Raw genomic sequence first — 9,530 nt, forward strand, 5'->3', positions numbered from 1 at the left:
AGGGGTAAACTAGTTACTGTGATTAACTTAGTATAATCATTTCTCTTTTTGGAGCTGGCAACAGTCCACATTCTTTGTGTATTGGGACAATAAATATCCAAATGCAATTGTGGTTCCCTAGTGAGAATGAAGACTAAGGAATGGCCAGTGGGTAGGGAGCCAACACTAGTTACTGCAGGGATTCATTAGAGAGTTTTGAGCAGAAGCATGAGAAGATTACATTTGATTTGGTCACTCTGGTTATGATATAAAGCAGGGATCAGCAGGCTTTTTCTGTAAAGGGCCTGATTTTAGGTCTTCTGGTCTCTGTCATTTCTACTCAAATCTGCCATTAGAATGTGAAAGCAGTCACAGACAATATGTAAATGGATAGGCATGTCTGTGCTCCAGTCAGACTTTATTTACAAAACAGGATGGCGAGTTGGTTGGATATGACCTGTGGGTCACAGTTTGCTGACCTTTCACATAGAGGATAGATTGAAGAAAAATACAAAAAGAGACAGGCAGACGAAGAAAGCTTTTGCTTCCTTCGACTAGTATTGGTGCATTATAAAGTTGTCACCCATCCGTGCAGAATAAAAAAATCAAGAAGCTCAGTTTATTCAATTTAAAATGCTGGTATTTTTCTAGAATTATGTCTTTCTCATTTGTGTTGCTGAAAACAATCACATTTATTTAAGAAATAGCAATAATAGTTGATGGTGGTGGTGTTTTGTTTTGTTTTTTTTTCCCTGCAAAAGCCGTTGGTTAAGAGCCCATGTTTGACTAGGGTGGTGGCTGTGACAAAATAAAGCAGAGATAGAAAAGAGGTACAGTTAATATGATTTAGGATGATTGAATATAAAAAGTTAGCAGGGAGAGAGAAATCTATGATAATTCATAAGTACTGAGGTGATTGAGTAGCATTTCACTTGGACATGAAGAATGAGTAGGACTTGTCAGATGAACAGAGAAGAGCAGCAGGTCAACAGGGAAGACAAGGATGCTTTTTAATATACATGTTGAATTTGATGGAATATCATGGATAACTCATTACACGTTTTGGATAAAATATTTTTGACTCATCTTGTTTTGTCAACTTCTGCCTTTTAATAGATGAGGCATGTTTTTAGTTTTATAGGAAATTGAAAAATATTAGAAGCAAAAAGAATACTACCATTAGTAGTATATTATTATACTATAAATGATAGTTACATGTTTTCCTGTGGTTATCTCATTTACTTGATTGATTCATAACTATTGAAAAATGGAATTAAACCCAGTTTAGCTAGAGAAGATTAACACTGTAATCTCTTTATTTTCTGTTTAGAAAGTTATAGGACATATTGTCATTAATTTTTCAAATACTCATTAAGATGGTTGCTTGTTTTACATTATTCTCTGGGACAGGTAATCTGTGAAATAATCTTCTGACTTTAATCATGTATAATATGTCAACACAAATAATAAAAAATTGATGTAATTCGATTTTTTTGAGATTTTTTAAAACCACACCTAGCTTTCGTTACTCACTAGAAAACTACGAGACTCAGCATATAGTTGTACTCATGCCTGTGATTTATTACAGTGAGAGGATCAGGTTAAAATCAGAAAGAGAATAGGTGTATGGGACAAAGTCTGGAGGAAACCAGGCTCAAACTTTTAGGAGTCCTCTCTCTATGGAGTTCCCAGGATGCGCTTAATTCCTTCCATGTCCAGTTCTGACACCATATGTGAGACTTTGTCTCCCAGTGCCAGAGTCTCACTGGGCTCAGTCATAGGAATGCTACTCACATAGGCATCCTTCCTCTAGCATGGACCAAAATTCCAGACTCCCCGAAGGAAAGCAGATGCTCACATGAACCACCTTGTTTCTACAGACAGTCGAGGTTGAGTGAGCCACTCTTGTCAGTTAGGGACTGGTGGGACCCTTCCCCAACCAGGTTCCCAGACACCAACCATTCGAGCAGAACATTGTGAGGACAGCAGTCTTAGGCCTGCTGTATAAAATCTTCTCTGCACCACAGTAATAGCCCTGACTTAATTTTTGGTGTTGTCTTAACATTTTATTTTAATAACTATAATATGATGGTATAACATGGTGTTGATTTCAGTTACATCATCCATAATAAATTACAATGCTGGTTACTTTTATGACTTTTAGTGAATATTTAACAAGTATTTTTACATAAATCACTATGGCAATGACTATGGTCATTATAATCTTTCCTTCTCATCTGACGAATCTTCCCATAACATTTTAAAATAAAATCTGCACAATGATTTCTGATTTAAAATTAGAAAAAAAAATTGTCTTTTAATTGTAGGGATGATTCAATTTTGATTCACGTTGCATTAAATCCCTGATTATAATAATAAAACAAGATGTTCAGTCATATTTCTCAATTAGTTTCTTGCTTATGTATACAATTAAAATGATTTGCTTTTTTATATATTTTTATATGCTTCATTCAATTGAGGGAAAATACCCCTATTCTGATACTTAGGTCTATATCTTAAATTTCGAGGGGACCGTGTCTTTAAAAACAGGTTTAATATGTTAATATATGGTAATAGCAGATTCGTGGACACTTTATATTTGAAAAAAATAATAAGCCTTATTTTTTACAGCAGCTTTAGGTTCACAGTAAAATTGAATGGAAAGTACAGAGTTCCCATAAACCCCATATCATCATACACACAGTCTCCTTCATTGTTGACAGCCTGCATCAGGGATGTACATGTATTCCAATTGATGAACCTTCATTGACTCATCATCATCACCCACAGCCCATAGTTTACATTAAAATTCACTTTTTGGTGTTGCAGAGTCTATGGGTTTTGATAAATGTATCCATCAATACAGTATCTTATCAAATAATTTCACTGCCCTAGAAATCCCCTGTGCTCTGCTTATTCAGCCCTGTCTTATCCCTAATTCCCTGGAAACCACTGAGCTTTTTACTGTAGTCATAGTTTCGCAATTTCTTCAAAGTCATATAGTTGGAACCATAGAGTGAGTATCTTTATGAAAGTTTAAAAATTAAAATTCTAAGGTAATCGAATGTAGCTGTTCAAGATATTCTTTGTCCATAGTGGATTTCCATTTGTTTATTATTGTTCATCAGCTTAAGATCTGATGACATAGGTCTTACAAGCTGAAAAAGCATGATCTCTATAAACATTTGCCACATAATGGGGGAGCTAAGAAAAATGTCATCACGCACCACTGTGCAGCACTATTTGGACCCTCCTGCTCCATGAGGCAGGACCAGACAGACTCTGTAACAATGAAAGGAAACAGTCCAAAGGGTTTTTAATTTATAAAGCTGGAATCACAAAGTCTTTTATACTTATTTTGCAACTGGAAATGGTCAGAAAGCGTCTGTTCCCTATGTTTTGCCATGCTGCAGAGTATAGTACCTATAGACTGCATTTCCTAAACTGAACAGGCTTGACTGAAGAGGTGGGGAAGGGGTAATGTGTTACAGCATAATATGTATTCTCTCTTCTAACTGCTCTTCGTGGCAGAGTCCAGAGAAATCATGCTACTGAAGTTTGACATTGTTAGTTTATGATACTACTAATAATACCATATTCTGTCAGTTTGCTTCAGTTTGGTTAGGATTACCATCATTGTAAACAGCAGTTCTCTCGTAAGTATTGAATTTGAAAAACCCATTCTGTTTTTCTTGCATTCGATATGTATATAAAGAAGGGGAAGTAAAAGTTAATATATTGTCTGTCAACAGTATCATTAATATTTATTCACGTATCATCTTCAGATATGCTCCCAAAGGAATATCTCTTAACACAGCATCAGTTTGATACTTTTATAGTTCTTTATTTTACTATTCTTGATTTCAAATATATTTTAATTTTTTCTTTAATAGTGAATGAGAATTCTGAAGAACACTCTATAAGCAGGTAGGATTTTTATAGATTTTTAAAAATTATACATTTGGGGAAATACAGAGTAAAGGAAGTTACACTTGTTGAGTGTTCTACTGTGGGATAAACACTACATCTGTGCTTAATATTTATTTTCTCATAGTGTCATCACAATGGATTTGCAAAGTGGCAGTGCTATTATAGCCTGCTTTTTATCAATTATGCAACTGTGCTTCAGGACAGTCCATTCATTAACCTGTGATTCCATAGTGAACAAGTGGCAGGTCCCTGATTTGATCTTCAGCCTACTTTGCTCCCAAATCCATCATCTTGTCCCTCAGTCTATACTGATAAGTTCCTGTGCAGCACTGGCATCAATATATAGATTCAGGTCAGATCAACTCAAAAAGCCTTCAATTTAATTATGTGTTTGGAGAGTCCAATTTAGTTATGTGTTGATGCTGACTTAGAGTTTTCCTACAAAGCCCTGTTAGTCTAAGCATTTATCTTAGTATACTGGACAGCTGCAGTAGTAACTTGTACCTTGTTTTAACATCAAATTGTTTAGGGCAGATCTCAGTCAGCTATGGCCACAGAACCCTAGGTTTTACATAGCAAGGCCTAATTAGGCAAGCTTTTATCTATAATGATGTCTATTCTTTTTGAGGAGAATTAGTGCACTGTAATTGAAGAGTATCTATGCATAGACCTTACTATGTTAATTAAGTTCAGCATCTATTTAGAGGCTATTTGTAATTGACCTCTACTTACTGCCTTCCCAGTCTAGTTTTTTTTTCCCTCAGGCTAGTACCTCTGCCTACTTCAGTAAAGTTTCTTCTCTTTTTTTCTCTAGAATCTTATTTTCTTATTCTGTGAGTTTTCTTTTTTGATTGTGAATAATTATTTATTAGTCATGAGTGAATGAAAATGAGTGGACATCAACTTTTTTATTTATTTGAAAACAAACACCCGACTCCCTACAAAAGATAATTAAAAAAAAAAAAAGAAGTTATTTTGGCTAAGTAACTTGTCTTTAAGGGTAGAAAGTATTTTTGTTATCTCCTGAGATTTAGAATAATGCAATTGTACAAGATCCTTTCCCAAATTATTCTTTTCTCAGAAATGACAGCTAGAGAGAAACACTTATTCTGCATTGTCATAGATCATTTTAGATGTTTTTCCTTCAGTAGAGTGAATCCTCGATGAAGGGAATTTACCACGTTGATCTCACTCTTCAACCACCGTCTTTACCAGTGTGGTTTTGGCTACATCTTTGGGTGAATTCACTGAGCTTCCTGATCCAGAGCCCTTTGATTTAGAGCATGAGTTTCCATCTCCACCTAACAGGCACAGTAGGTCTCCATTTCATTTTTCAGACGGACCTGGATGTCCAGGAGCTGCTCGTAGCCCAGTTTCTGGCCCTCGGTCTCGGTTCTGACCTGGTGCGGCTGCTCCTCCAGGGCCCGGATCTGAGCCCGGATCTGGGCCGACTGTGCACAGTCGTTGCCTAGGTCTCTGACAAGGAGTGCTCCAGGGAGTGTTTCACTGCCAGGAGGGACTGCAGTGCCATCTCCAGGAGCTGTAGAGTGCGCTTCTTTTCTGTCAGCTGTGTCCTGGCAGAGTTGGCTGCGCCAGTGTCCTTGGAGATCTGCCGCTGCATCATGGGACTCTTCTCGTTGGACAGGGCCTTGAGTGCCGTTGGTTCTGCTTTTGATTTTTTACCCTCTCTGCTCGTCTTGTTGTTTCTTTCATTCCGTTATTTTTTCCACTTCTGCCAGCTAAGAATTCTTCATTTTCTACAGACTCAAAAGCATACCGAATTTCAGAAATTTGAGGAATCTTAGCAATTAATTAATCAAAGCACCCTGTAGTACTTCAACCTGTGTGTAATATCCTGGCCAAGTGTTCACATGGCAAATTTGAAACTCAAAGAGATTAAAGTGATTTATTCCAATACAGTAAGTGACGGAAATAAGATTTAAAAACCTCAGGTTTCTAAACCCAGGATTCTTCCTTCTTTCTCATCCTGCAGGTGAATGTTTTAATATTAGCAAAGTGGGGACAGTGGGTCCAGTGAACACAGTAGAAGAGGGTAGGAACTAAATAGCAGGGAAATCCAAGTTTCCAGAGCAACAGCACTGGGTTAGGATAGGAATAAGGACTTTAGAAAAGACATCAGAGATCAGATTAGGTAAAAGAGGTCAGAATATTGAGATTTATGACAAGTTAAAGATAAATTACAAGGACGGACACAGGATGTAAGGAGTAGCCTAGCAAGGCAGATTAAAATAAAGGGTTTAAGGGAGTCCCAAGCTGGTTGCTGCTTTTTGGCTTGTTTTTTGATTTGGAGGAAATAGAAAAATTCATTCTATCAAAAGATATTAAAATAATTTGAGACACTGGAAAAGATTCTCTTTAGAGCACATAGGAATGTGGTATCATCTACCTCGATCCAGTTTACAAAGGGGGCTTAGGTATTCTCGAGTCCTAGGGGATTGGAGGTTGCTGAACTACTTAGATCCACGGACCAAGGCAGGTGTCTCCTCACCTCCACCTCTTTTCCCAATTTACTGACGTCCTTCTCATGTACATGGAGGTTTGGGCAGGGGTAGGACTGGCTGTCAAATCAGTAATGGAGGTGAGTAGCTAGAAACATGCTTATGTAAGGGGTGGATGACCAAGACTCTATCAGCTTGTTTTCCAAGAGCAGGGAAATAGAGAGCCCCTATTCTTGGTAATTCGAGCCCATCCTTGTATCAGGCATCTTGCCTTCAGAGGCTGCAAATTTACAGGTTGGAGACTGCCATGGAGCCCTGTGGAAAAGGGACCTAGGAGTGGAAAGGGTAACAGCATATACATTTGTTCTTTGACTTTGTTACATTTAACTTTCCACCATTTCAAACATTTCAGGGAACTTTCTGTACTATCTGAGGGTAAAAGGAAGGAATGGGATTACCTTATGTAGTGGTTGCCATGCTAAAGAACCAAGACTGCTATTTTCGACTGCCATAGATTAGTCTTTGAAACAGGGTCAAACAATGTGGAAAGGACAGTATCTTTTACTTTTTTTCGTCAGATTTGTTCTAGTTCAGGTTAAAAAAATTACATCAATCATAATCTTAATTTGCAATTCAGGCTTCAGGACTTTTAGCGAAAACAATGTAATCTCAGGCTTGGAAAATAATTGAATGTCTTTTTTTGTTACTGGAATTGTGTGTCTTTATAGACTATTTTGTAGATTGGGAGAACTAAAAGTTATTTTTAAAACAGGTTAAATTTAATTATATTGAGAATCTTTAATATACATGTAGCTGACCATTCTTTTTTGTTGTTGTTCTTTTAAAGAAATGAACTAATTTACTTATTTTTGTTGTATATTTTTACTCTAAAGACTTTCTAGAAAAGCTGGCCTTGATGATTCATGTCCTGAATCAGACAACAAAGACTTTGTTTTTGCTACCAAGGTAAAGTTCTTCTGCGTGAAGTTAATTTTTCTGCTGTGCATTTAGTTTTGTGTAATATTTTTTAAATTTAGTGCTTTTTAGTTTTGTGTAATATTTTTAAATTTTACCTATCATTGTTTTTGATAGATAAAATAGAAAATTGGTCAGAACAAACCATTTTATAAAAATATCACTAATTCTGTGTGTATGTATGAGTGTTTGTGTTCACTTTAGTAAGTCTTGAAAGCGAGGGCTGAAGATATGAATTGACTAAAAAATATAGTGATAGGGAAATTATATTGGAGAAAGTTTTCCCACAATGGACGAGATATACGATTTGGTCAGCGATAAGAATTTTTAATGTGATTTTTAAATTATACTATCCTGACCTTTATAATAATTATACCTAAATAAAATCTGATTAAAATTATATTTATTAGTGTGACATTGGTTAAAAATTTTATATACGTTTCAAGTGTACAATTCAACAATACATCATTTGTATATGCATTGTGTGTTTATCACCTAGAGTCAGATCTTTCATGGATCCAACTACTGATTGTAATAATCATAAGAAGTTATCCATTCAGCTACCTTATGTCTTTTGATTGGAACGTTTACTCCTTTTACAACTAAAGTAACTATTGATAGTTATTGTCCTTTTGTTATTCATATTTTTGATCTTCTCCTTCTTCAAGACATAGCTTTGAGGTTTCTTGTAAAACTTGTTTAATGGTGAAAAACTCCTTTAGTTTTTTGTTGTTGTTGTTGGAACATCTTTATCTTCCCTTCAATACTAAATGATAGCCTTGCTGGGTACAGTACTCTTGTTTGTAGGTTCTTAATTTCATTATGTTGAAATATTTTCTGCCAATTGCTTCTTGCCTGCAAAGTTTCTATTGAGAGTTCAATTGACAGTTTTACGGGAACTCTTTTGCACATAATTAAATGCTTTTCTTTTGTTGCTTTTAAATTTGGGGTCTTTAACCTTTGGCATTTTAATTATAATGTGTCTAGGAGTGGGCCTCTTTGAGTTTCCTGGTTTGAGACTTCCTGGGTTTGTACATATGTTTCCTTCACCAGGTTAAGGCAGTTTTCTGCCATTATTTCTTGAAATATATTTTCAATTATTGCTCTCACTCTTCTCCTAGTAGTACCCCTATGGAGTAAATGTTGTAACCCTTGATATTATCTCAGAGTCCCTTAAACTATCCTGATATTTTTTATTCTTTTTTCTTTTTGCTGTTTCTATTGGGTGTTTTCTGCTACCTTATCTTCTAAATCTCTGATTAAATCCTCTGCTTCATCTAATCTGCTGTTAATTGCATCTAATGAATTCTTCACGTCAGTTATTGCAGTGCACATTTTTGACTTTTTTTAATGTTTGCAATATCCTTTTTTAGCGTCACTATCTGTTGTAGTTCTCACTGAGTACATCTATTCTTTCTCTAAGTTTATCGAGCATCTTTATAACTGTTTTGAACTCTGTGTCTGGTAGATTGCTTGCCTTCATTTTGTTTAGTTCTTTTTCTAAAGTTTTCCTGTTCTTTCTTTATTTTCTCATTTTGGCTGCCTCTCTGAGTTTGTTTCTTCTATGTATTATGTAGATCTGCTAAGTCTCCCAGTCTTGGCAGGGTCACTTTATGTAGTAAGTGTCCGATGGGGCCCACTGGCATAGCACCCCTTGTGTGAGTTGTTTGTGCTCTCCTGTTGTAGTTGAGCCTTGATTGCTTTTGGCACTTAAGTGTATGGACTTGATCCTGTTGGACTATGAAGAGTGGCTTTGACTGCAGGCTAACTTTGTGGAGTGAGATTGGATGTAGCAGGCTCTAGTTCCTGTTGAGTCCATTCTTTGGAGCTAATTGAGTGGTGCTCTGGTGTGGACTGAAGCTGATGATTAGGTATGTTGTTTCCTGAGCCTTTTGAGAGAAGCTCTGGTACAGTCCCAGGTCAGCTGCTATTTGTGTTTGGACCAGGGCCACTTAGTAGGACATACAGAGTGATCTGCAGTTGGTAGTAGCCTGTGCTTGGTTTGGAGGTGCTGGAGAGCAGCGATGCTGTGAACTGAGGCCAGCTTACACTACTGCCCTGCTGGGGGCTGCTTAGCAAGTAGTACGGGGTACACCAAGTCCAAGTGTTGTTTCTCTGGGGTTTGTGGACCTTGAGAATTTTCAGGAAGTCTGCAGTGTGGGCCAAGGTCAGATGCCTGTTAGTAAC

The 9,530-nt window shown here is 36.7% G+C and overlaps 1 protein-coding gene across 1 annotated transcript in view; it reads left to right on the top strand.

The window, feature by feature from the left end:
• LOC102878854 (ankyrin repeat domain-containing protein 26) overlaps positions 1–9,530 on the top strand; it is a 65,951-nt gene that overhangs the window by 13,715 nt on the left and 42,706 nt on the right. The window contains exons 6-7 of the mRNA XM_015597896.1: positions 3,873–3,906; positions 7,262–7,334. Coding sequence (XP_015453382.1) covers positions 3,873–3,906; positions 7,262–7,334 — 107 coding nt within the window. The remainder of the gene's footprint in view (positions 1–3,872; positions 3,907–7,261; positions 7,335–9,530) is intronic.

Source organism: Pteropus alecto, unplaced genomic scaffold, assembly GCF_000325575.1.
Source record: "Pteropus alecto unplaced genomic scaffold, ASM32557v1 scaffold29, whole genome shotgun sequence".
In the NCBI taxonomy this organism is placed as follows: Eukaryota; Metazoa; Chordata; class Mammalia; order Chiroptera; family Pteropodidae; genus Pteropus; species Pteropus alecto.